At 45.7% G+C, this 27,581-nt stretch overlaps 1 protein-coding gene across 1 annotated transcript in view; it reads right to left on the bottom strand.

The window, feature by feature from the left end:
- The window catches only part of LOC119381402 (uncharacterized), a 130,227-nt gene that overhangs the window by 61,631 nt on the left and 41,015 nt on the right, over positions 1-27,581 (bottom strand). The window contains exons 7-9 of the mRNA XM_049412988.1: positions 13,561-13,750; positions 11,575-11,792; positions 8,090-8,245 (exon numbers count right to left, since the gene is read on the bottom strand). Coding sequence (XP_049268945.1) covers positions 8,090-8,245; positions 11,575-11,792; positions 13,561-13,750 — 564 coding nt within the window. The remainder of the gene's footprint in view (positions 1-8,089; positions 8,246-11,574; positions 11,793-13,560; positions 13,751-27,581) is intronic.

Below are 27,581 nucleotides of genomic sequence, written 5' to 3'. Positions count from 1 at the left end.
TTTGTATTCCACCCACGTTGTTATTGTTTCCATCCTATCAGTGTGAAGTGCCAGTTTTTCTATATCTAATTGCGGTGTAATATTCTACCACTGGAATTGGATTGGAAAAACTTTATTTACGTCTTGCAGGACGCGCTCAGCGCGTAGCGGGCGTCTCCCACGTAGGGACCGACAGAGAATACCTGGCGGCCGCTTCGTGGGCCTGCTGGAAGAACTGGATTATTGGGAGATCTAGCGATGCGCGCAGCAAGCGACCTTCGTCCTCTTCGTCGTGCGCACACGCGCGTCGACAATATGCACTCCGGCAGCCTACATGTAGCAATATGATTCGTCGGACAAGGAACGATTTGCTGAGCAGCTTCACTGTTAAAAATACTTGGCAGAACTTTCCGCAGGCTATAGTTTGTCCCGCTATCTTTTTCACTCCTCTTGAATGGCGGTACTTACCCCCCGCGGTAGACTAGTGGTTATGGTGTTCGGCTGCTGGCCGGAAGTTCGCGGGATCGAATCCCGGTCGCGGCGGCCGCATTTCGATGGAGGCGAAATGCTTGAGGTCCGCGTACTTATAGATTTTTGGTGCACGTTAAAGAACCCCAAGTGGCCGAAATTTCTGGAGCCGTCTACTACGGCGTCTCTCATAATCATATCCTGGTTTTGAGACGTAAAACCCCAACACCTATCATTATGTTGGTAGCTCTCGACATCTTCTGGGATGTGAAAGCCAGTCTTACCGATTTGGTGCCCGCGCGATTGGCCCGACATGCGTTCGGTTGTCACCGTCTGCTGGAATGGCCACGCGCATCGCTGTTGCTTTGTTAGTCAACCTTCGTTGCTTAGATTGAACCACGGACCAAGAACGGGATTCAGTTCGTAATCAACTACAGTCCGTATGCTCATGCGACGAGTTGTAGCCTGAGTAAACTCCGGTTGCGGTTAGCTTTTCCGTTAACTGCATTGTTTCTTCGAGTGACGGCTCGCTACGGCGCTGGCAGATCCTCGGAGCCGTATACCCGTGATAAGGGTAAGAAAAAAAAATCATGCGAAACAGCTTCCATCATGAAACCTTCTAACAACCGTTAAACCAAGAACAATGTGAATGTCACCCGCTACCTCGTGTGATTTCTCGCTAACTGCACAACACTTTTTTTTTTGCAAAATTGGCATCGGGCAACGAGAGTCTCAAGGAGTTGAGTAATTAAGCGATCTACTGAGAGAGAGACCCGAGGCAACAGCCAAATATGAATGAAAAATAAAAAATTAAATTTGACTGGTGCTCGTGAAGATATTTATGGACTAAAATAATCTTATTTGAAAAGGAAGTAGAGAAAACGCCGCCGGAACTGGGGAATGATTCAGTGTGTTTTGAATGGAGCTTCTACAGTTACCAGTAAAGAGGCCCGACGTAGGCGTTTTTCCGCTCTTATAATGTGGGTGTTTTGCTAACCTTCCGTAGCGGGCGCAGTAGGTCTACAAACGTAGCGTCCTGCGCTCTGCGCAGTTGTACGGGGCTGGCGGCCACAGATCGTTCGTTACGCAACTTCCCACATAAGAATACGATTCGGTTTTGGCACTCGGCAGAGCAGTAAACGACGGAATCAAAAGAAATGTGATTTTTCCGAAAATATAAGTATACAGCGTGCAAGGGTCGATTTCAACAACGGCCTCTCTTAAAAGTGCGTCCGGTCAGCGACATGTCGATCATGAGGCCAACCTTTAGAATGGTGGGGGCTTTTTGACAGCCGCGCATCGTCGTCTGAGGTGCTTTATAGAAGGAGCGACCGAGATATGTACCAGCAATGAGCAGCTCTTTATCGTCAGACGACAGTGCGTGCAGCTGTCATAGGTCGGCAAACTCACTCATGAGTCGACTCACTCGGACTCACTCAGACTCAGATCGGGCCGTGAGTCTGAATCAGAGTGAGTCCGGGTGAGTAATATTTTGGTGAGCTTGAGCCCGAGTAAGTCGGGCTGAGGAAAATTTTAGTGAGTCTGAGTCCGAGTGAGTCTGGTTGAGGAACATATTATTGAGTCCGAGTCCGAGTGAGCCCTAATGCGCAAAATATATTTCTTGAGTGAGTCTGAGTGAGCTCCACCTGTTACTGCCGACCTATGGTCCTATCTTCTCATGTTCAGCATTACTACCAGGCTTATATAGGCTTAAGCTTATAGTCACATCTACTCAGATATGTCTAAACGCACTAGCAGTCATACGCCATCTCAATGTGCATTGATCAGAGGCGTGAGTTAGGGGTGGGGGGTGCCATGGCTTCCCGCGCAAATCTTCCGCGGGAAGTTCATGATATAAATATCTCGTGTGAGTCGCGTATTTCATAAAAATGCCCTTACTGGACTGAAACCACTGATAACTTGTATAAGACGGCACAAGATCAAATGGAGCATCGTAGAGCACAGATTGTGATATATTGCCGTTAAAAAGCATTGCCACCGTGATCGAAACAGCAGATTTTACCCTAACGGACTCATGAGTCGACTCACTCAGGCTCACTCAGACTCAGGTCAAGCCGTGAGTCTGACTTTGAGTGAGTTCGGCTGAGATATGTGCTAGTGAGTTTGAGTCCGTGTGGGTCCGGTTGAGAAACAATTTAGTTAGTCTGAGTCCGAGTGAGTCCGGTTCAGCAAAATTTTGGTGAGTCTGAGTCTGAGTCAGCCCTCAGAGCAAAATATATTTCTTGAGTGAGTCTGAGTGAGCCCCAATTTTTTTGCCGACCTATGGCAGCTGTCCACAGGTGGACGGAAGGGGTGCACCGACGTTGGTTGCTTTGATGGGCTTGCTCTTTGGCGAGGGGCATGTGAATATGCCGGCGGTTTGCTCTTGTCCCGTTGTCAGTGCGCAGAGAGAAACTGCACTGTGGACTGCGACGTTGTTGTGTGCTTTATGAGCACATGCTTCTAAAAACACGTTTGTTGGTGATTCTTCTCTTCTCACTCGCGCCGTTTTTTGTTTGTTGAAGAAATTAAGAGTTGAAGGGAGAAAAGATCATCAGCGAAAAACCAAGTTCCAGTTGGCCAGGTCCGTGCTGGAATGTAATGACTTGCCGTGAGGAGATTAGAGGGGTACATAAGCGGCGCTCTGCACTGTCGGCTCTGCGGAGTTATATGGCGACAGCGCCATTGTAAATAAGTAATTGTCTTTATATATGTATACATGTGTACATAAAGTCTAGTTGTATTGCTACATAAGGCTCTGCTCTCCATCCTTGAGATAACGCACAACCACGGCGTGGCAGTGAAAGACGCTTTCTTCTCATCTCCAGGCATTATATTAACTCAATGTCTCCAGGTATGAATGGCTGCGCCAGCTAAGGGAGTTCGGCTTTGCTGAGGAGGGAAGAGATGAGTTACAGTTTAGGCATTTGCTATGCCTTACTCTGTGATTCTTCGTGAGCTAATAAAAAAAAAAAAAAACACTACCAGAAATCTTAGCACTTTCGCTTTTTGTTTACTTATTCTTGATAGTGCCCTTGCTGCGTTTCCTTCTAGCGCGAGTACATACGATGTGTTTCCTTGTTTGCCAAATAATGGAGCGGTGCATCTCGCACCTCTTCATTTCTTGTTAGACACGATACTAATTAGAACTAAAAGACAATAATGCCAAGAAAAGTATAGGAGATGTTATTTGTAATAATTGGGATATAAATGTGAAGAAAGTAAAGTGGACGAAAAGATAACTTGCCGCCGGCAGGGACCGAACCTGCGACCTTCGAATAACGCGTCTGATGCTCTACCACTGAGCTACGGCAGCGGTCATCCCCCCCGTCCACTTTATAGGGTATATATGTGCATTTAAACCTAGGAGTGTTAGTAAGCGCCGATCGCAGCCATGGCGGCGAGTGTGGAACACTCTTTTTCTGGGAGGCCGAGATTTGCTGGCCGAGGGGGAGGCCGAAAATTGCTGCTGCCGGGTACCTACAGGAGAAATAGGTACAAGCGCGCTTCCGGCCTAATTCTCGGTAGAAAGAAGCACACTGTCGCTTGGGAGGACATCCACCGTGTGGGAAGTTTGCTGCGTGGGACCGCAAGACCTAAAAATAAGGTCACAGTCTTTTTCTTACGCTTCATTTCGTGTTTTATTCAACAATAAATAACTTTCAGTGTCACCCGGTGTCACACACTTCTGCGAGGCCCTGCCGGTCTAGCAACGGCGTCGCGGCAGACTCGCAGGCTTGCACATCACGTCTAAGCCTGCGACGCCTCAAAGACCTCAAAGTGGTCGATTTCGAATTTGTAATGGCTGGTCAACCCGTGCGGGATTGCACGTGTAGTGATGTTCAGGATGACTGACGGACTCGTTGAGCAAACACGGACATTTGATTTAAAGGACAGGCAAGCATTTAATTAAAACGAGCGCAAATGGCAAGAGATATCAAAATCAACTAAGAGGAAAACCAAAATATGCATGGTGAGAAAAAGAACGACACAGTATGCACTGAATGAATAACTACAGGTACAAAACAATACAACGCGGTATGTTCATAGCATCACACGATGGAGACTAACAGAAATTCAAAAGAAAGAAAAATAATGAGAAAGATGCTGTTCCCGCTTCGGAGCTTCTATGCGACGCAGCGCACATTAGTACTGTGAAATTTTAAAGCTGTTATAATAATAAAAAACGGTAGCAAAAATATCGCAATAAAAATTACACCATCTCCCGCTAAAGGGGACCATGCGACGGTGCGAAGCCGGAGCACTTGCACGATCGCGTTCCGTTGGCGTTCGTTGGGCATGCTACCGACCTGGCGTCGTGGAACGCGAAGAGGAACACTACGCGCGTCGTGTCTTCCCTCTAGCCTGGCCGTTATTTGTCACAGGGCGAGCGGGGAACGCGGTCGACAGGCACGCGAGAGCGAGGCAGCGTAGGAGAGGAGAGAGAGAGGGGGAGAGGACGCGCATGCGCTGACGCTCATCGCGGCGCTGCGCAGGAGGGAATTCCGAAATAGAAATTGTCTGGGTACCAGCACACTCTGGAAACCCTGGGAGCGAGGCGGCTCACCTGAATGCTCGTGGTTTCGTCAGCCGGGCAGGTGAGCCGCCCGCTCCGGGGAGGTCCGCGAGAGATGGGCTGGTGTCCTTTCACGACATCACCAATCATTATAAACTAGAGCGGAGGCTTTATCCGCCCCCGCACAAGCGGTTGACCAAGGCGCAGGAATGCGTCTGGAGAAAACTACAGACGCGATCTTTTCCCAACGCATACGTATTGAACAAAATATACCCGGAGGAGATTAAGCCACAATGCAAATGGTGCCAGGCAGTGGCATCTTATGACCATATACTGTGGGGATGTAGCATGGTGCCGCGACCGGCGGATATTATGCGTGATCCCTCTCTAGAGCAGTGGGAGGCCGTGCTGACCAGCTCAGACCCCGTCGTCCAGACAAGGGTCGTGGAGTGGGCCACACAGGTCGCCGTGAACCTTGGGTTGATGGCCATCTAACACGGAATTGTCCCCAAATGCTTTCTGACGAAATAAAGCTTTTCCATCCATCGGCATGTCGAGCCCGCATTTCAGAGGAGTCAACCGAAGCAAGCGCTGGACTGAACGCGCGCAGCGCTCTACCACTTGAAGGACAGGAGACTAGAGGAGGAGAGTAGCGCATGCGCCGCGAGAGCAGAAGCGAGAACGCAGGAGAAGCGCAAGCAGGTGCTGGTAGAGAAGTGGAGAGAGTAACGCGCAGTTGGTGGAAAGAGGGAAGGAGGAGAGGTACACATGCGTAGTTTGAGTGCAGACTACCACGCCGCGGGACATACCCCCGAGCAAGAGACGCTTCGCATCTAAAGGTTCCGTACGGACCATGCCAGCTCGTAGGGGAGGTGACGTGGTGCCGCTGATGATCTCGCAGCTGCGGTAGACGACGAGGGTGCTCGGTGTTGTAGCTGACTGTATTCGTTGCGCGGGACACTCCGCGCTCGCCGCCTACGCGAGACTCGCGACACCGATGACCGCGCTCTTTGCTGCTTCAACTGCAACTCCCGAAGCGACCAAATCCGTTCGCGGCGCGCGCATCGCCACCGCAGATGCATTCAATTAACACGTGCCCTTTGTTTCCCGTGTGGGAAAGCATCGGAGGTGTCGTTCCCGAAAAGTCAGTTGCGGGAAGTCTCCCTCCCGACACCACGGTGCACTTACTTATTTATTATTTATTTACAGGTACTGCAATCACCATATCGTGATTTCAGCAGGGTGGTACATGAAGTTAGTCATGAACAAATGGCAAGCACATGGACATATGGACGAAGGGGCGCGCGAGCGAGAATTGCAGACGCTTGCGACACCCGATAAATGCGGGTATGCGCTATACGTAAATTTTGGTAGCTTTCGTGTTGACAAAGCCGAACGTCGGATATTTTACTCATGAGCCACATAAGGCTTTCGCCTTAATAAAGCAAAAGAAAAAAGAAAAACAAACAAACTCCGCGAGCACTTATTATAGCGTATCTCTACTCCCTGTGTGCGCTATTTGTGGATGGGGAACGTCGAGCGGTGATGCTCTAAAACGCCGTATTTACAAACGCATTACCAGCTCCCTAGCGTAATTACTCGCGAAGTTGAAGCACTGGCTAATGCTAGCTAGTATTGGCTAGATGATGGCTAACCTATAAATAATGTCGACTAAATAATAACTAATGGTGGGAAAATGTGTCTGAATGATGCCTAATGTTGCCATTATCGGCAAGTGTTGGCTAACGGCGTTAAATGCTAGCCCTTGATGGTCATCCACTGTTACAACTGCAACATTTTGTGGATTTAATCTTAGTGCTATGATTCAGTTGTTACAGTCGCACAGACATAAAAAATATTCTAAGTTGTTCTGCCCTCCGTGCTTCTGCTGGGACTCTCCCCATACTTAAAAAAAAAATGTGAAATGCGGAATACCATTTTCAGAAATTCGGCTGCCTTCTCAGAAACTTGATTGATCTGGCAAAAAAAAAGGTATTAGAGCAACATGCGAATGGCAGCGTTCTGAAAAGGGTAGCGCTTGTCAACACGGACTAGAGGAAGGCTCACGGGCACACAGACGGAAATACGGCCTTCCTCTATTCCATGTTGACAAGCGCTGCCTTTTTCTGAATGCATTTCCAACTCGCCACAGCACTCTAAAGAATGGCAGCAATATACCGGACTCCTAAATTCGATTTGCAGTATATATATTATTCACTCAAATGTATTAAGAGCGAAAGAATGTCGGTTCGCTTCGCTGTAATGAGGCAGAGCTTTAATATAAAGGAACTGTAGCGGTTGTAGGACACAGGGCGATCCTCGAAACAATTTTCAGCATTCGACGTGGAATTGCCCAGCACTACTATAGAAATAATTCGTTGCTGCAAGGAAGCAGGAGGAGCAGAGGGTAAAAGGATAGGTTTTTTAGTCGAAGCTAACAGAAGAGAAGATAAATGCATGCAGGACGGCGATGTCTGGTCCGCAACCTTGCCATGTTGGGCTTTTGTCGAGTACGAGGATTTTACTTTATTCACCTGTTCACCATGGCAGCGCCGCCCTCAATTAAAAAAAAAAGCATGTCAAAACGCTGCTTCCAGCGTTGACAAGGAGCAGTAAGCTGTATAAGATCAATAACGTGCATAAGGTCAATAATCTTTACAACCGTACCAATGCGCAATTATTTTTTGTACTTTGTGTGGTAAATAAATCAACAACATCTACAACTTCAAGGTTCTGGTGCGCTTATCACAGAACAAGGGCGAAAGCTGCAGCTATGCGGGCAGCTTTACTGTGAACTAAGGTTGAGCGTTGGGCTCGTTGCTGCAGCATAATTTGATGTTTCACAGCGCAAAGGAACGAGGACGTCATTGAAAGACATACACAGCGCTGTGTGTGTCTCCCAATGTTGTCCTCGTTCCTCGCGCTGTGAAACATGGAATTCACTGTGAAGCGAGCAGTTTCGTTCTTGCGCACCGTCACAATGATCGCGGAGGACGTTTTGCGACAAGCCGATAACTGGCACTCAATATTTCGAATGTTATAAATATTCTCGGCTCGATAAAACAGTGTTCGCATGGTGTACTTTATGAAGGAATGCTTGACCGCCGATAAAGAGGTTAGACAGACCTTGTATGTGAAGGACCCTCGGTCGGCAATGACGACCGCCTTTCCACGCACCACTTGCTCGAGTATCGGCTGCCCGTAGATGCGGTGCAGCTCTGTCTGCCCGCCATAGCGCATGATCCGCTCGAACACCTTCTGGTACGCCGGGTTACGGGAATCCTGCAATATAAAAAAACATGGTTGATCCCTCTGTTAGGAATCGGCATAACACGAAAGTAAAACGTGTCTTCACAGACGTAGTTGAGCGTTTCCTGTGGATTGTTTCGCCCCGAGGGCAAAGGAATGAATGCTATAGCAACAAGTTGTTATGTCACGTGAAGAACGGCAAGCAGCTCGAAACTTGCAACGCGCTGCTCAAGCAGAAAGGACGCACGGAACGAACACACGCAGGATGAGCGCGGACTAACAACTGGCACAGCTCGACAGTTAAAGTGGTTAAAGCGCGCTGGTCAAATACAAAGGAGGACGCACGAGACAAACGTACAAGTATACGCAGGATGAGCGCGAACTGACACAGTTGTAACGTATTTGTCTGTGAGCAGCGCGTTCCTTTCCGAAAGGCGGCCGCTGCTGTGAGCGAAGTGACCTTCGTGCTCTCTGTAACTTCAGCGCAAATTTGCGGTGACAGCGCAAGACGTACAAGATAAGCGCGCGCGCAGGAGCGACCAAGCCCTGTAGAGGCGCACGCTCATCTCAACGCGTGAGGCGACGCGCGCCGTTCGAGCCCTTCGCGCCACCTCGCTATAGTGATAACGAAAACACGCTGATGTACCGCGATGTCTGAGTACAGCCACCGGCAAATGGTGTATATAAGTATCACGCCGTTAGTATGTCGGGGAACGTGCCGTCTGTGGCGGAGTCGTTTCGCGCTGCGCGCTGGGGATCGAGGGGTCGTAAGTTCGACTCCGGGTGACGGAACTTGTTGTTCTAGTTTTTTCTTTGCAATATGTTAGTCTTTATATTTTAGAACGTCATATCCGTGACGGAAATGCGTCAGTCGAGCCGTGGTGTACCCCGGCATAAAACACTTTCGTGTTAAAATAAGGAGCATTTTTCACGTACAGACCCTGTATGTATCCTATGATAACGAGAATTCAGGGAGGCCATAGCGCTGAAAAGACATGGACAAAGGAAAACAACATGTCATGCGCTTCCTTTGTACCTGCCTTTTTAGCGCTAGGACCTCATTAAATGTACCAAACCAAGTAGCGCAAAAGTCTACACTTTTCGTAACAAGAGATCGTCGAATCAGGAATGGGACTGGAGCCAATGTTTTGACAAGGAGATACTCGTCAATAACTTGCTATTATGGAGCAGAGTGCAAGTTGTATGGTATAGGGTCCCTTCTTAAAGGTCCACAGCAGTGAAGCTTTACTTCGGCTAAACATGTTACGATGGAGTAGTTTATACCACTGAAACTACCTTAGGAACGCAGCAAGGCTGGTAATGGTGTAGTCTTGTTAGCGGCCTTCAAAGACCACTTAAGCAGACAACGCGTTAGCCTAGTGGTTGTGGCTATAGCATGTGACCAGACACGTAGAAACGGAGATGCTTCAGCTCCCTCGTAATTCAGATGTCATGTCGAAAAGTCGCACGTTCAAGATCGTGGTTTGTCTTGCGTCAGTACTAGTGAGTTATAATTTATTTATTTATTTAAGTGTTTATTTATTTCATATACCTCACAGGCCCCAGAAGCAGTATTGCGTGAGGCTGGCGGCACAGATAAGATATCAATTGGAGAAGCACGTGAAATATGTTATATAGTTACATAAATATAAGGAGAAGGAGAACAGAATAAGAAAGAAAGAACATAAGATAAAAAAAGAAAAGTGAATTAACATTTGTGAGCTTCTCATTTTGCAGTAATACAACAAACACAGGACACCAATTTTAATATAAATACATAATAAAGGTAACAACAAATAGAACTAAAAGAATTGCTCATTGCTGGATAATAATCCATAGATTGCACTGATTTTTTGTCTGAGGATTAATGGGTCGTTAATGTTGGCATGTTGTCGGGAAGACCATTCTGAAGCGCAATGGCATGCGGCAAGGCGGAGCTGGTGAATGCGTTAGTGTGACCGAAGATGTGCTGGGAACTGAGATGATTATGCAGACGTCTAGAGGTGCGGGAGGGACGAACGAGTGGTAGTGTACATGAGTGCACATTATGCACAATTTTGTGCAAAAGACAAAGAAACACTACAGTCCTGAGTGCTTCCAAAGATGAAAGCGACAATGACAGTTTGATAATAGTTACACTGGAAAGTGGGCTATAATCTTTCCAATGAAACAGCGTTTTGGGCTATTTCTGTAGCAGAAACGGCTAATATTAATGACTTTCGTGACCTCTGTGCTCACATGTAAAATATAGAATGTTGCACGGAGTATGCTCTATTAAAATTTTCTAGTTAAAGAAAAATTTTTCCTGGTACGGGTACATGTCACTTTTTTCATTTTGTAACCCTTTACCACCTACCGGGTTTTCACATAAGTGATTTGCGATTGCTGTGGTATGTTGAGCAAAATGTTCTCGTGACCCGTGTGCCGCTCTATGTACAGCGTACTAGAGTGTGTGGAGGCTTAGGAGCACGAGTTATCACGTTTGTACGTTAAAGGGGTCATGAAGCACCCCTTGGGCTGATTGAAAAAACACATCCTGCGGAAAGCTGACACGGCTATGAACTGCTCTGCCAAATATTACAGTCGTGCGCGCCGCGTAATGGCCACAAGCGGAGCGCGAAGTTGCCGTTTCCCCAGGCACCCTCTTTTCAAACAGAGGCCGGTTCTCACTCTCATCGGTGGGCGGGGCGTCTGTCCCCTGTACGTCGCAAGAGACATAGCATGCTTATTGGCCGATAGCCGACGTAAATCGAGAGCGGCGTTCGGATCAGATGCGCTTCTTGCCGCGGGGTGCCGCCACTTGCCGGCGCCGCACTCCTCAGTACACGGTAGCCGCACTCGCGCAAGCGAATCACAGCGGGAGAGCGATCGCGTTTCATGACGCGCGCTGGCGTAACTTCTTTCCCCCATGCCATCCCTCCCTGTCTAGCTTCCAGTGCGCTCGCCGGCACGAGAAAAGAGAGAAAGCGCTGGGAGCGTGCGCCAAACCCCCGTAACTCCGCTGATTCTTGATGGATTCGAGAAATTTTTGCGGCAATCGATTCGGGAGGCAGTACAATCCGATACTGAGGCCATTAGATCATTACTTGGAAAAGTGGTTCATGACCCCTTTAAGGCATAGCTCAGCACAGAGGCGGAAGACAAAGTGACGGACTAGTGCACACAGTGCTTTTCCGCGTCCCCTACATTGTATTTTCGTCCTTGTTCACACTTGAACTGTAACATTTATTGAACCTGAATGCACTGGACGAGAATAGCCTGTCACCACGTTCCAGGTAAGCACTTCTTTGGGCGACATCCTCTCCTACGTTCTTCGAGAAGTCGAAGAGGATCTGCGCATAGTGGGTGCTCGAGCATTATACCCTGAGCATGGCGGTGAGAATGCTTCCGGCCAGCGTGTAAGGCCGGACGGAAGAGCGTTGCGCTAGGTCCCGTATGTTGCGGATCACGGCCTCCTGGGACTTGACCATGAGACAGGCGCGCATCTGGCCGGCGAACGCGAACACCAGCACAGTGACGGCCAGCCACCAGAAGGCGGTCACCACGCGAGAAGCCTGGCGGCCGGGGGGCGAAGAGGAGCCTGCACAAACACCGCGCAATGACAACTACAGGTAAAACGTACCTAAACACCTTAAAATTGGTACTTACACAAAAATGTTCAGTTCTTTTGCGCCAGATGAGAAGTCAAGCCTTCAAGAGCCTAGAAAATGTACCGGTAAGCGTGAATGCGCCACAGCGGTAAGGTTAAACCTTACAGCCCCGGCGTGGGAGCGGCCTGCGTCAACCCAAGGGTTGATCTTCAGGACCCGAATAAAGTTCATCATACCATACTATGTTCGGATGTTAGTGCACCCTGACGTAGCAACACAGTATGAGAGGCTCGTCAAGTGCTCGAGCAGGATATCATGACGTTTCCATGGCCGCTCCACCCCATCACTTCATTGGGGACGCACAAGCAGCCATTTTGTATGTTTTTGGTACCTGATGTCATTGCAACTAGCCGTACTGGTGCGGGAAGTCACCAGAATTGATACTGTAGCCTGACGTCACGCTAGTGTCGATGCCTGTAGATGCGCAGCGTGAAATTTGAATTTAATGTCGAAGTTAAATATCAACCTTCTCTGAGCTTCGCACTTGCTCAGAGCCATCTATGTATTCATGAGACTTGTAGGCGGAGTAAAGTCAAGTTCTAAAATTGGTGTCAGTACCCCTTTAGAGGGCCCCTAAACCACTCACAGTCACAGACGCTCGCATGCTCCTCTCCGTTGCTTTCTTCTATACGCAACGGCCGTCTTGACTACACCTGTTTGATTAGGTGACGTCGCGAGCAACAGACGCTGTCAGTGGGCGAACAAGAACCTGTTTTGTGCTAGCAGGTGCCCGCGCTCCTTGCGTTTTCGCCTCGGACGCTGAGGAAGCGCATTCGGAGAGGTGGACAGATGAGCCGACGAACGCATCGTAGCGAAGGAAAGAGAAAAACGAGCAAACGCTGGTAACCCCGCTAGCGTTCGCTGTAGACTCGTGCACAATTTAACCGCAACGCCAACTAAATTTTGACCTCTGGGTGGTTTAGGGGCCCTTTAAGGAGTGTAAAAAAGAAAAAAAAAAGACAATCGCATGCTCTTGTGCTAGATTTTTTGTGCGCTTATTCAATCCTCAAAACGCCATCAGGGTCAGGATGTGATGTGTTCTGAATACAACTTCTTCACTGGTGCCTCTAAGAGTTCATTCAATTTCTATCCGTCTGCTATCCCTCTTTCACCCTTTCTGATCACAACGTTATGTCCTCGTGTATTCCACTGTCTTGTGCGCAATTAGCCGATCTCACTTTGCGTAGTATGTAATGTATGCAGTGCACGTGCGGTAGAAAGGAGCGTGAAGCGATGGTGTTGCAAGGAGCACAGAAGGGCCATTGGCGGTGTTATATGGTCCAAGCCTCTTCTCTGAGAAAAACGCGCAATACCTTCTAAAAGTGTCGCCTAATAGCGTAGACAGAACCCATGAAGAATTGCGTGACGATTGCACGAGGCTTGATTTTGACTCAAGATATTCCCAAAAACCGCGACAAACACTGATGGACCATCGGTTCATTCCCCAATACGCAGTAGTTGGGGCTAGTTTTGACGGAACAAATATATAGCCATTCAGAAATAGAATTGCTCGAAAGAAGCATAATATGTCATTGCCTTCAACAAAGCGGTATACTTTAGTATGAATGAGGGACAATGTGTGGAAGTGAGATTTTGCTGCAATTTACCAATTAGCATCCAAATGCAAACCGTATTTTACCCGCTTATATTAATCGTTGCTGTACTATGGACTGCCGGCGTGACTGACGAATTACTTGCCTTTTCCCAGCAGGTTTTCGAAGTACTCCCAGGCATGAGCGAGGAAGTGTTCGACGTAAAAGCCGCAGCGAAAGCGCTTTCTTCCCAGCGTGACGTTTTTGTACGTAGCCCACTGTTGCTCGTAGAAGCGGTCCAGGCCCGTGGAGAACAGCGACAAGGTCATCATGGCGAACACTACGCAAACCCACACCTGTGAAAAAAATAAAGAAAGACGAGAGGCACGATGGCAAAACGCCGGGGCCACTTTCGGCCTCGGTGACCGAATCACCGAGAAATTTTTTCATGTCGCCACTCCTCGTGTCGTACGACCTGGAAGACTTGGGTACACGTCCCAGTCACCAGTTGTGAGATGATAACCAATCAAATTTTTACTGCCACCACCACCATTAGGGTAAGGCGGGCCAAAATGAGACGCGGGGCAAAACGTGACATTTTGACTTTGCCGCCCTCTGCGGCTAATACAAAAAAGTACTTTTGCTTTGTTTCTCTATTTCAGCGATAAGTGCTGGTGGTTTTCGACGTTTTTTGTGTAAAAGTTGATTGCTCACAGCGTTCGCGCGGGAAAAATTGCGCGGCTGATGTCAGGGTGTTCGTGACCCGCGAAAAAGGGGCGAAATTCTGCTCGGCGAAATTTTCGGATCCGTGCATGAAGCGACTCCGGCGTCAGTGCAACAATGTAAGTATTTATATTGTTACTTTAAACTACTAGCTAGATTCCACCAAAAGTTTAGTTCATTTCGTGCCATGGGCCAAAGGGCAATTTCTTTTAAATTCGGGCATGTGAGAGGGGCAAAACGCGACAAAAAGGCATTGAATTGCCTTAGAGAGTGTCTTAATAAGTGAACCATTTATTTACGCTCACAATATATAATATATTTTTGTTTTTGCTGTGGATGGTACGGAGAAGAGCATCTAGAGTTTTCTGGGAGGAAAACGACATGAAAAAGCCGCCAGGTCCCACGCATTGTGGGAATCGATGTAATGCGAAGCAGCCAGCAAAGAGCTGCATAAATCGTCTTGTCTGTCAGTGAGGAAAATGCGTGCCACTCATGTTATTTATGTTCGTTACACAGTAACGTCGTGCAATACCAATTTTGGGGTAGACCAAGCTAGCGAAACGGCCGCCAGCGCATCATGAGCGTGGCACGTAAGTCATGCTGTACATGACATGCTTGTCATGATTCTCATGTTAAGTCGTGTTGTTTATGTTCGTCACACAGTCACGCCGCGCAATACTAATTCCGGGGTAGATCAATCTAGCGAAACGGCCGCCAGCGCACCATGAGCGTGGCACGTAAGTCATGCTGTACATGACATGCGTGTCATGATTTTCATGTTAAGTCGTGTTATTTATGTTCGTCACACAGTCACGTCACGCAATACCAATTCCGGGGTAGATCAATCTAGCGAAACGGCCGCCAGCGCACCATGAGCGTGGCACGTAAGTCATGCTGTACATGACATACGTGTCATGATTTTCATGTTAACTCATGTTATTTATGTTCGTTACACAGTAACGTCGCGCAGTACCAATGTTGGTATATATCAAGCTAGCGAAACGGCCGCGAGCGCACCATGAGCGTGGCATGTATATCATGCTGTACATGAAATGCGTGTCATGATTTGCACGTTAGGACCTGTCAGTTATGTTCGTCTACACTCTTGTCACGCCGTACCAATTTCGGTATATATCAAGCTAACGAAACGGCCGTAAGAGCACCAAGACCGTGGCATGTATATCATGTCGTTCATGACATGCATGTCATGATTTTCATGTTATGACTCGTCATTCATGTTCGTCATACAGTCATGTTATGCCATACCAATTTTGGTGTACATTCGATTAACGAAACGAGCAGGAGAGCACAAAGTCGTAGGCGGCTAGATAGATAGATAGATAGATAGATAGATAGATAGATAGATAGATAGATAGATAGATAGATAGATAGATAGATAGATAGATAGATAGATAGATAGATAGATAGATAGATAGATAGATAGATAGATAGATAGATAGATAGATAGATAGATAGATACGCTCAAAGTCGCAGAAGTTCGCTAGGAAATGCTTCGCATTTAAAATGCACTGAATGCTTTTCAAGACTTTCGGAGCAACACAACGTCGGGTTCTGTTTGGATTCAATGCGTGGAGTGCAAAGACTAGGCCCATGAAGACTGCGTGGGGGCCCACGGAGTGAATTTGAAGTGCTTCTAGTGCAAGAACTCAAAGGATAAAATTTTTTCACAATGTCTCGTTTCGTTTCATGCAGCGTCTCGTTTTGGTTGCGGCAAAAGGAGACATCTGGGGCCGAATTCACGAAACTTTCTCTTGCCTGCGCAATTTCTTAGCCACGAATTCTCGTATCTCGAGGGAATGCGATAGCAATGGTACGAATTTAACTTACTCGCCACTTTTGAGGGCAAGGAGGCAACGCGAAAGCCGATGAAACGACAAGGAAAGAAAGAAGTGCGCGCAGGTGATAGCAAGGCAGCACGCGAAGCGTCTAGCATCGAGGGTACACGATGATAGCGAATGTATTTTCGCCTGATTTTCTCTGTATCTCAGCTGCCAGTTCCGGGCGTCTGCTACAGCGCTTACGCATTGCAGCAGACGTCCTGGGGTCTTGCACGAAGCCAAGTGCTCGCGTTTCATGGATGACCATAGCTAACCAAAATCTAGTTGCTCGATGGCGTTAATAGTCCGTGTGCTATCTCGTCAAGTGCAGGCGAACAACGCTCCAGATGCACCGCATCTATAAACCACACATAAACTGAAACATTGAACATTTGAAGGTGTGAGCGAAACGTTCCCCCCCCCCCCCCCCTAGTTTACCAGAAACAGTTTAGTTACATTTTCATGAAGCTGCGCTGCCACTCAACTAATTAGGCATGTTCGAGCACGGTATGGTGGTTGCCATTAGGGTGTTTTGTAGCTAGACGTAAAATGTCGCATTTCTTACAAAGATCTCAGTACAAGACATAGGAGCGGCTTTTGAGCCTACGGAGAACGTTTGTACAGAAATATAAAGCAGCAGTAACAAAGGCATGATGCGCGTAATGCCGCAAGTTCAATTAACCGCAGCATTTTGACAGGGCCGGAATGCCAGAGCGATCGTATACGCTTAGATATGTGAACACGTAAAACGAGGAAGATTCGTCGGGAGGTTTCTACGAGCTAATGCTTTTCAGAAAACACGGCGAAGTCACTTCGTCCTTGCAAAGTTTGCGTGAGCAAACATAAAAGAAGTGGCGTTCAGTTGTCTCGGCCTGAAGTGACATCACTACACGTGCGCCTGGATTCACAGGGCGCGCGTGCTGCGCGTTTGCACGATTAACAAAAAGAAAAAAAAAAAGAGACGGCGGTCGCGTTACTTACTAACGTCTATGGGAGCGAAAGCCATAGAAAAGCGAGCGAAAGTGTGATTGTGCTTATATATAAGAATCGAAGCAAATTAAGTGAGCAGTGATTTGTTTAGTGAAAGTTTATTTAAATGACGATAATCGAAACAAATGGAATATTCAATTAGTGAAAGTGACATTAGTGACAGTCAATTAGCGATAGTTGATTAGTGATGTCGCACTCGATACAAAGTGCACGGTAATATAACCACACGTAATGGCTTTAACCTTCGAGTCACCTTAGGCAAATGCACTCGGATACCGAGTTTTTTTTCTCTTTTTGATCGACTTTCGCCGGACATTTTGCATTAGGTGTCTTTCGAGGGAAAGATAATATATATACAATGAAGTAAGTGTGACAGTGGCAAGCTCTCTTGCGAAACACTGCAGCGGTGGTCGAGTCGTTACAGCGTCCGGCTGCAATGCGGGAGGTAGTGGGTTCGATTCGCAGTGTCGCCAAGCACTCACGTATTTTTTTTTATGGAAAAACAGATAGCAATGCCTGAGGGTATGTGTTTCGGGCACTCTTTTTTTGATAACGTGGCCTTTCCGCTCTCTTCTTTCACTCCCATTTAGACCCCCAAGACGATGCGCCGTGCTCCCTCACGGATCACAGAAATAAGAACTTTTTTTTTTCTCTAACCACTACTATCGCAAGAGCGCCCAGTCCCGAAACCCAATTATCATACCTGGGCATTACTTTTCACGACTCTGGCTATTCGAGCGCCGGTCAGACATCACGGTGTTTTCAAGAACACCAATAGACACGCGGCGGCATTGAAATTTTTTCAGACACACAAACTGCTTGCGGCCAAGATGACTGCCTTTGTCGGGACATGTTTCCGTGCTAGTTGGGTGGCCTTCATTCCATGCAGCAGCGCAAAACGACAGGAACAGCGAGAAAAGACACACACACAGTGATGTGTTTTCTCTCTCGGTCTCTGTCGTGTTGCGCAGCTCCGTGTAATGCCTCTGTCAATGGTTCTAAAGAACTCCAGCAGGCTATCGAGTTCTGAGGAGAGGGCAAAGCAGTAGGCCTGCGAAAAAATTACGGCAAATTCATTTGCGTCATTAAGGGCTACTCTTCCCTTTGTAGGTACTTGAAAATTTTAAACCCAAGTTTATTCTTTATCAACAGCAGTTAAAGTATAGATGACAGGTGGACAGACAAAAATCCGCGTATTCAGCTTGACTAGTTTTGTGCCCTAAATAGTAATTGGCAACAGGTATGACAATACGTAGAAATACCACGCACATATGTAAAAGTATGTACAGCCACGAGCGAAAGCTTGGTTATGCTGGTTTGAAGTCGACTACTCTATTCTACATATTCGACAAACGCAATCTGTAGAAGCAATGTTACACGGAGGAACTGTCCTATAAACTTATTTTTGCTGGTTGGTTGCATAGTTTTCAACTTCTTGCTCAGAACTGTACGTTGGAAAATGAAACATCTTCTTTGAATGCGCACATTTTATGTAAGGTTACATTCATTTTTGCACAGTAGGAAACATACTTGAGAAATGAAAATGAGATTGAAAAAGGAGAACTAGAAAGCAAATAGGAAAATTCTTATAAAAGTTACAGTAAACAAAATAACGTAAGTTTTTGTTTCAGATACATGCATACACATACATACATACGTACATACATACATACATACATACATACATACATACATACATACATACATACATACATACATACATACGTTGAGGTGCAGTTAATAGGATAAACTGCTATAAAACAACAATGCTGATACACTCAGTCTTGAGCACATGAGGTTTCAAGGCAGTAACGTACGAGAGAAATCTCTCACCACTTTTATGTGCCAACTCGGCATTTCTCGAACCCTCCTGGAACAATTTGATGCATAGTTCCTGTTGCTGCCCACTCACAAGCAATTTTTATACATTTGGTGGGCGGCAGCCCACGACGATATATAAGAAAAGAGCCCCTGATAATGTGATGCCAAGGAAAAGCGCAATGCATCACATTTTGGTACATGTCTGCAATATGACACATAGTTTATTTACATAGTCGGGCACATTGACAACACTATAACAAGCCTTGTTAGGTGACGTGGGCTGAAAAATTGGCACAGGTCGGACAAATTCTGGACCAATACATAAATAAAGCAATTCGCTGTTACTAAGCTCCTCGGTACAAAAAATGCTGTTGTTGACATGTCAAGACCCTATTGCTTCTCCTGAAAACACTCCTCAAAAAGGTTTAGAAGTGTGCACATTGAGAGACTGCTGTATAGCAGTCTCTCATTCCGCTCGAAAAAAAATTTCAATGCACTTCTGGACAAGGCATGTGATGTGAAGCTTCAGTGCCTTGCATGTATATCTTGCTGCTGGCCTCAGCTGCAATGTTTATCAGCAGAAATGTGCAGAATAACATTTTATATAGTACCACGCTGAAGTAATTATGTTTCAGGCGCATAAAACATGGACAACAATAAATTATTTAAAAACATTTACCCGGCACAGTTTACAGAATCTTAAATACATTTTCATGGAGCAATGACAGCTTATCTGATGATAGTAGTAATGGTTATCAGCCTAGAAATTTGTTTGAAGTCGCCAGTTTCAAGATTAGAGTATACCAACAGCCTTCTTCAGGCTAAACCATTGTACAGACGCAACAAAAGGCATAAGTAAATGCATGCTATAATCACCCTACAAAAAGCAATAAATACTTTCAGCAGTAAAATGAGCAAAGCTGCATAGATGATGAACTATTTGCAGAGTATACAATTACATAATGGAGAAACCTATGGCAACAAACGCTATATGAAAAAAAAATTAAAACTTACACAGTACATGCAGAGAGGGTGACTGTTGAAGAGGACAGACAGGCGACGGGATAACATTACACCGGTGCTAAAACTTGTTGGACGTACTAGGAATAGTGATGCTCCTCTTGCATCTAAATATTCCGTGGAGAAGGACTTTACAGAGCTTATATAAACAGAAAATCATTTGTGCTATACTAATGCGCGTATCCTGAACGACTATATCGACCAAGTGCAAAATTACCTGCTTCAATGGTTTCATTCTTGCACTACCAAACATGAAAACACGGTTTTGGTTGCCGACCATGGCTGCTGTTTCTAATGGCAGTGAAATGCAGAGACACACATGCACTTTGATTTACGAGCATGTTATAAATTCAAGGTAGCCGAAATTAATTTGCACACTACTACTACAGTGTGCTGTACATTAATGTCAAGGTTTTGTATATTAAATGCAGAATTTAATTAATTTTGAATCCTCAAGTGCAAGGAATTGCTGAATGATGCACTGCTCAACAATTAAACTGCAGCTGTGCAGATTCTCACCATACAATTCAAACTGTTCCAGATATCACAATGCATTCTGTCTGTTGACGTGCACATTGAACAGCAGGACACAGTCACTGGTAGTCGCTGTCTACTTGTTCGCCTTGTGCGTTTTGTCCGAGATACACTGTACGATTAGATGACAGTGAGGCACCTGATCCCGTGGTACTGCTGGAACATAGAAAATGCAGATGATTGTTACAACCGTGCTATGTGTAAAACTGGACATCTGATATGTGCTAGAAACTCCAGCTCTCGTATTTTCAGAAGCCGATGACAAGTATTAAGAAATATTAAAAACAACAAAAAGGTCTGAACATAGAGCCACCAACAATGAAGTCTTTGAAAAAATATTTTATGATATAAATGTATAACTACGATGTTCATTTTGAAGGCAACAAACTTCTGCCTAATAGTGAGACATAAGCCAATAAAGTATCTTCTATTTCGAATTTACACTAGGTGCAAGAAGCCGACCACAAATGAGTTCACTGTGCTATATTCTAAGAAAAAATGAAGTATTTGGGGAGTATTGCCACCCCACAACTACAATCGTCATCCATCTCACGTACTTTCCTCGCGTTACCACCACGCGTCATTAGAGTGACAACATTCTTGATAGGAAAGTGCCAAGAGCCAGGTTTTCAAAAAAGAAAACCCGAGCAAGCAAGATTACGTTATTGTTGTGTGGCAGAAATACTAAAAAATACTCTATTTCTTCTTAGAGTGTACTCATGTATTGCTATGTTACAAGACAACAGCTATTGTTCATCACTTTAACGTTATCTAACATAGCCACGTCATCATACAGTGTGCAGGAACAATTTTGAAGACTAGAAAGCGCAAAGCACTTGCGGATTATGTGTGTTTTTGTTTCTCAAAGCCGTTTTTCCTACCAAAAGGACTCTTTGAAAAAAAAATGCACTTGATTAGGAGAAATGATTGTGAGCAACAAACACACTCATAATCCACAAATGCATGTTAATAGGCTCTTATGGTTTCCACAAACACTCACCATCATCACTATTGCTGTCAATGCCATGCCGGACGGATATGCTGTGTCGTGCTCAGAACACCAAATGTGCACTGTATGACTTGTCTTGCATGGGTGGGGGCTGCACTGCACTGCTGCTCAGCTGGGCCAGCCACGGACCGGAGGGTGAGCACCCATGGCTCTCAGGCATAGGGAGAGTCACCTTCAGAGATCAACAAGCGTGTATTCAGGTCAAATACGATTTGTAGAAATAACCGTGAGACTATGCAATTGTGCTGAGAACATGTACGACGGAAATGCAACATATGCAACAACATTGAAAAAAAGATGAGCTTTTTAAAAAAATGCGCATTTACTGCTGTGTTGCCTGAGCTCTTTCTCCCTGCATGTTGCGAACAGCCAGGCGATTTTCACCCACTTGCTATTTCCATACAGAGCACTTGATACAGTGAGTGTGTCACAAGCACAAGAGCTCAATAAGCCATAAAAGTATTTGTGCTATTTCAAAAGCACAACTTTCCAGTCTCACATGTATGAAGTAAAATTCATAAGCTGCAGACTTTACACTTGCGACATTGTCAATTCCATCATAGTTTGCTTCTCCTTAAGTGTCCAATTAGCATTGGTGCGTGACAATAATACAAGCATCCACTGTTACTAACAATGTTTGGGTTGTGAAGGTGTGTACATTAACCGGTGTTTACTGTACCATCTGTACTTTAAAAAAACTAACCTAGCAACCAGCCATTAGGCAGTTTTCTGCCCTTGAAGCTCCCAGGCAGAGCACAGTCCATCCAGATGAGGCTGCCATGTGTGCTTCCAGGCCCCTTTGAGGTCGGCTGGATGATGACACCCCTACCGTTGCAAAAGACTTGTACATTTAGGGAGCACAAGTCCTTCCTATTTCTGTACATGTGCTCCAAGTCATAAGGTGGCTTGATTTGCCAGTGCTTGCAATCGATGGATTCCAGGACCTTACAAAAGTCTGCGATCTGTGAAGAGGCCAAATACGATATATTCAAAAAACCATCATTGAAAGCGCTCTTAATACATATTTGGCAATAACATCACTTAGTCAAAGCTATCAAATATGCTATATTCAATTTGCAACAAACTGAAGCCCCATGTAAGCTTTACATACCGCAAGATATGTATGTCCTTGTAAAGTATAGTGCTGCCACAGCAGTAACCTTCTATACAAGTAATTTTGTAATATAAAGGGAATTCCTGAAGAAGTGCTTCATGGCTCCTGGAAAATAAATTCGCATCAATTATTTTTATCTCAACTGTCAAGCGTGGTAAACAGACAGGCTCCTCTTAATAACCAGATAATAACCTGCTTAACCCAAATCATAAACACTGCTGGTGTACTTGCTCATATTGCAATATATGTATATTGGCCATATATACGTATATACAAAGCGGTAGTAGTACATTTTTCGTACTGGAACTTAACATGGGGTGACATTACATCTGCTGGGATGAAAAACTTACAAACGTACGTTATAGCGCTACACGAATAACAACGAAATTAGTTGTGCAAGTTCAACTCACCGATGGCACAACGATATTAGCAGCCGTCAGCGTCATCGGAAAGCCAATGTGCTCTGCAGCCACAGGCAAAAGACGTCTGTGGACAGGAAGCTGCCGTTGACGTAGAAATGCAAGGCTAGCAAGACGTGTACGTCCACTGGTGAAGCGTGAGAAATCGGCGTGGGCCGCTGTAGTCAAGGCTCCAGTGCCGAGCAAAACGACAGGACAAATGCACTTGAAAACCTGTAGTTAGCAGGTGCTGGTCTACGACTTCATCCAAGGCAAGGCACTAGTGAGAAGTGTGTTCTGTCCGGATCGAAGCGTGACGTTCACGTGCTTTCGCTGCCAGGTACAAGTCCAAGTTTTCACCGGAGAACAGTCAAGGCGTACTGCGAAAGCAGCCACATTTACAGGAGAATGTTTCGGCGTGCGACTTCGGTTCGACACGTTATGACGTTCGGATTACGGTTATCACAAAAAGGAGAAGCAACGAGTTAAAAAAGAAAACGCCAAGCCCAGCGCCAAATCTTTAAAGCCCTCATAAAGCACCATCGCAACTTCGTAGGACGAAACACGGTTATCAACGCTTTTATATTCTGTCACACGGGCACAGCCTCTTCACAAGTCTTGGAAATGTCAACACAGCACCACTGTTCACAACGCACATCGTTTCACTCCCAAACACTGCATTTGCCTGGACTGCTCACAAGAAAATAGAAGCGCACGGGCTAACCCGTGGCGAAGCAAGAACCAAACACAGAGCGTAGTTCATGCGTTACCGTGCGAGCACAGAATCACTCAAGTAACGTGCCGAAATGTTGTCAATTCGAAATGCCGCACTGCACCTCACTGAGACACTGTGAAGCGAAGCAAACGAACTGTTACCGACACTCAAACACGCACTGCAGGCTCCTCGAATGCTAGTTACCGTCGGTACACAGGCGCCGATCCCCGCTTCATACACACACCGAGGCACAGGCTTCGCTACGCTTCACCGCGCACCAAGAGACACTGTCGTCTGTCTTCACACTGATTGCGCGCACCGGAAAAGCAGCGGTATTCACAGCACATCCAGTCGAACGCTGAAGGAACTCATGCGTTTGCGAAAATCGGCGCCGACACCTACAGTTTACGGCGCCATGTTGTTCTTACAAACTGCGCAGCAGGGGTAGGCGCTAAGACAACTTAGAAAAAGCTCTTTCGCGTTGATCGCGAGAAGATAAAAAGTTCTCTTATGTGCGAGGGGGAAGATATGACGAACACGACAGGAGCGCGCGATGAAAGAAGTGTTTTGTCAACGTCATAAGATGGGCTGTTGTAGAGAGTACTGCTTCCCAACCAATCACGAGTTGCACCTCTCGCCCAAGCCGTCGTCTGCTATCGTTTGTCGTCTGCTACGATAGTAGCCTCCTGCGGGGGTTTCGCCTTATCTACGCGATGATTTCCAGGTCAAGCTGACGCTTCTGAGCACAAAATACATATATGAGCGGGTGAAGCCACCTTTAATTGATATTCTCAGGCCAAGTTAAATGGCAGTTAATAATCAAAGGGACATGAATTCGGCAAAGGTTTGTTTATACTCGAGAATCGTGAGCATTCGCACTTATTTTCGACGTCATTTCAAATTACTGGAGTCATTTCTTTCTGACTACTTGCCACATTAACGCGTTCCGTTTCGGTTTCCGAACAGTGAAGGTCGAAAAGCTCGATTTGTTTGTGATTTCGTGCGTAATCACGCACATCTATAATATGCTGTGATAATGCAATGTACGAGCTCGCTCTGGATCTGCCCAAAGTGCATAGCGACAGCTGCATTTCGGAGATCGTGCCTATTGGTCGGTTAAAGCCAATCCAACTAGACAAGTTATGGAATCACATAATAGGCTTTAATAATGGCTAACTGAAATGCTCCGTTCAATATTATTACCAATAACACGCAGCTGATGTGCTCCTCTGAACCTCTTTGGTGGTAATTTCGACCAATGCTGCGTACATCATCATAAGTTGGACATCTCATTGGAGGAAGTAGGACGCAACACAACAACATAACAAAAAAATGTTGACCAAATACCGCACCGCTTTCGACTTCATCGACCATTCATGTAGAACTTTGGTTTTAATCCAACCACAAGCCTTTGCATGCATAATTTTTCGCCATTGACAACCAATAGGCTTCTTTAATTACTGCGACTCACAGCTTATTGGACGACTACGAGTGTCAATACTGTCCATAGCGTTCAAGCGAAACAACACACGAAACTCAAAGCGCCGAAATAAATTAAAACGTGCCAGCAGTCATCAAGCAGCCTTACATGGCCGTGAATTAGCTTAAAATCAGCCATGGCACCAAGATACCCGCCGCAGTTGCATGTTCTAAACAGCCATATTGTTCGTAAGAGTGGTCCGGACCACTCTTGGGATTTCCTCGTAGCCACGCTGTTTCTGCGCAATTTTTTTGCTTCGTGAATCCACTTACGAGCCTTTTTCAGTGACGTCACCAAATATAGCAACTGCATCACCATCGCTGGCATGCTCCTTGACAGTCGCAGCGCGCTTTACCGCAGCGGCCGATGTGATAACGACGGCTCTTACGACGTTTTTTTCGCTTCGTGAATCGACTTACGCGACAAAATTTCTCTTACGCGACAATTTGCTCGTAAGTGAGCTTTGTGAATTCGGCCCCTGGTGCATTTTTTGTATCTTTTTAAAATAAACTTTTGAACAGTCGCAACATCGCCATATTTATGTAGCACATACCTTGTACCCAAAAGAAAGTTCCTGCATGCATTGATGTTTTATGGTAACGAGTGAAATAAAATAAAATATTCGCTATTTTCAAATTTCTGTCGCATTTTGCCCCGCCCTACACTGTAAACCACTTTACACCCGTATGGGTGTAACTTGGTGTCTATAACTCACACCCCTACACCCCAAAAAATAGGTGTACCAAGCAGGATTACACCTATACAATGGGTGTAATTTCAAACTTTCACCCAATGGGTGTGGTTGGGTGTAAAAGCATATTACACCCAAATGAAAAAAAGGGTGTAGGGTGTAAAAGCACATTACACCCAAACGAGAAAAAGGGCGTTAGGGTGTTTATGCACAATTACACCCAAACACCCAGGCAAAAATTTCCATAATTCGAGTGGTTCCCCCCTCCCAGTTGGCTCCCATTGAAACGCTGGAAAGCTTACCCTTTAGCTAGTCCTTTCAAGGGCGCATGACCTATTATAGTGGCTCCTGCACAGAAGGAAAATGCTGGCAGCAGCACTGATTTTATGGTGCATATGAAGCACGGCATATATGGCCCTTACATATACAGTGCAATCGTGACTGAATACAAAGTCATTACCTAAAATGTGTTGACACATATTGCAAGATGTCACACAGTTATCCAATAGTACAAAATAAAGTCAAGCTTTTATAAACACAGAGCTCGTACATCCGAGACAAATTCTACGGTATTCAATGACCTTTCGAGTGTGCGGAGCGGTATCGCGTATGCTGCCAAACAAGGAGCACAAATGACATGGAGCACAAATGACCAAGGCGTTTGTGTCAAAGTATGAAGCAAGGGCGTTATTTCCACTTCATAATGAGGAATTCAATTTAACATGCTTCATTGTAACACAGCCGTATAGTGCAGTATGGGTCTTAGAACAAGCTACACCCGTGCGAGTGGGGTGTAATAGATGAAACTGCCCTCGAAAAGGTAGCAGTTACAGGGAGAAGCACAAATGAACCTTCTTCCCTGTCAGCTCCCTTGGGGCACTACAGACACCTGGTCCCTTTGGGCGCACCACAGAATGAATTTTCCCGCTGTAGTTTCCCTTCCCAAGAAGGGAAATATTGGTGCCACTACTTATACCTGCACTTATGCAGTTGATAAAATAAGGTGCCATCGTCTTAAATGGGCTGCATAACATCAGTGTATGTGTTTGAAATCAACTGGAACACATAAGGTACGGTCTGGTCGTTCTCCTGTTAAAGAGATAGTTCAGAAATGTGCAATCCCTTGATGAGAAAGTGGATTGATAAAGTTTCAAAATTCCAGCAGTGCCCACACCATTGTGCCTGTTGTCGACTTTCTTAGTAGGGTAAACACTGTCATCACACAGCTGTAGCTGATACACGAGCAGGGTATCAATGCTCCGTGACAACTCACGCAACATTATAAGGACTCAGAATGTCGTTTTCCACAGCAGGCCTCCATATCTCTTTTCCGGGAAAGTACATGAGTGAAGTAGAAAACTGTGCACATTGCTGGAATTCTCAAATATTTCCCACTTTCTCAAAAGCAATGGATTGTGGCTCCAACACAAAAAAGTGAGCAATCGGGCCATGACGCGCACGTTGCAGCGCATGCTGAATGCGGTAATATGCAGGAAATGCATGGGAATAGAGACGTTATGACCATTACAGCACTCCAGAAGCATTACCTACATAACAACAGTAGAATCAAATTTTACACGGCAATGCTCAGAGAAATTTATCACTTTCCAAGCAAAGACAACAGAATCATTGGTAATTGAATAAAACGAGTATTTATTTCCTTTAAAAAATATTGACAAAACTTAAAGCTTGCCATATAGCTCAAAAATAAATTTTAAAACAATATTCGATGCACTGATTTCACTGACAAGTACTGGCAGTTTTGTTAAGCTGAAGTTTCGATAGCAAAAGATCTCAATTATTAAAACTACTGCAAAAAAGTCACAAAGTCCTTTGAATATAAAAACTAAGCCA

This window comes from Rhipicephalus sanguineus, chromosome 2 (assembly GCF_013339695.2).
Source record: "Rhipicephalus sanguineus isolate Rsan-2018 chromosome 2, BIME_Rsan_1.4, whole genome shotgun sequence".
Classification (NCBI taxonomy): Eukaryota; Metazoa; Arthropoda; class Arachnida; order Ixodida; family Ixodidae; genus Rhipicephalus; species Rhipicephalus sanguineus.
Note: the sequence above shows the minus strand (reverse complement) of the source record. Positions and strands in the feature narration are given on the sequence as shown.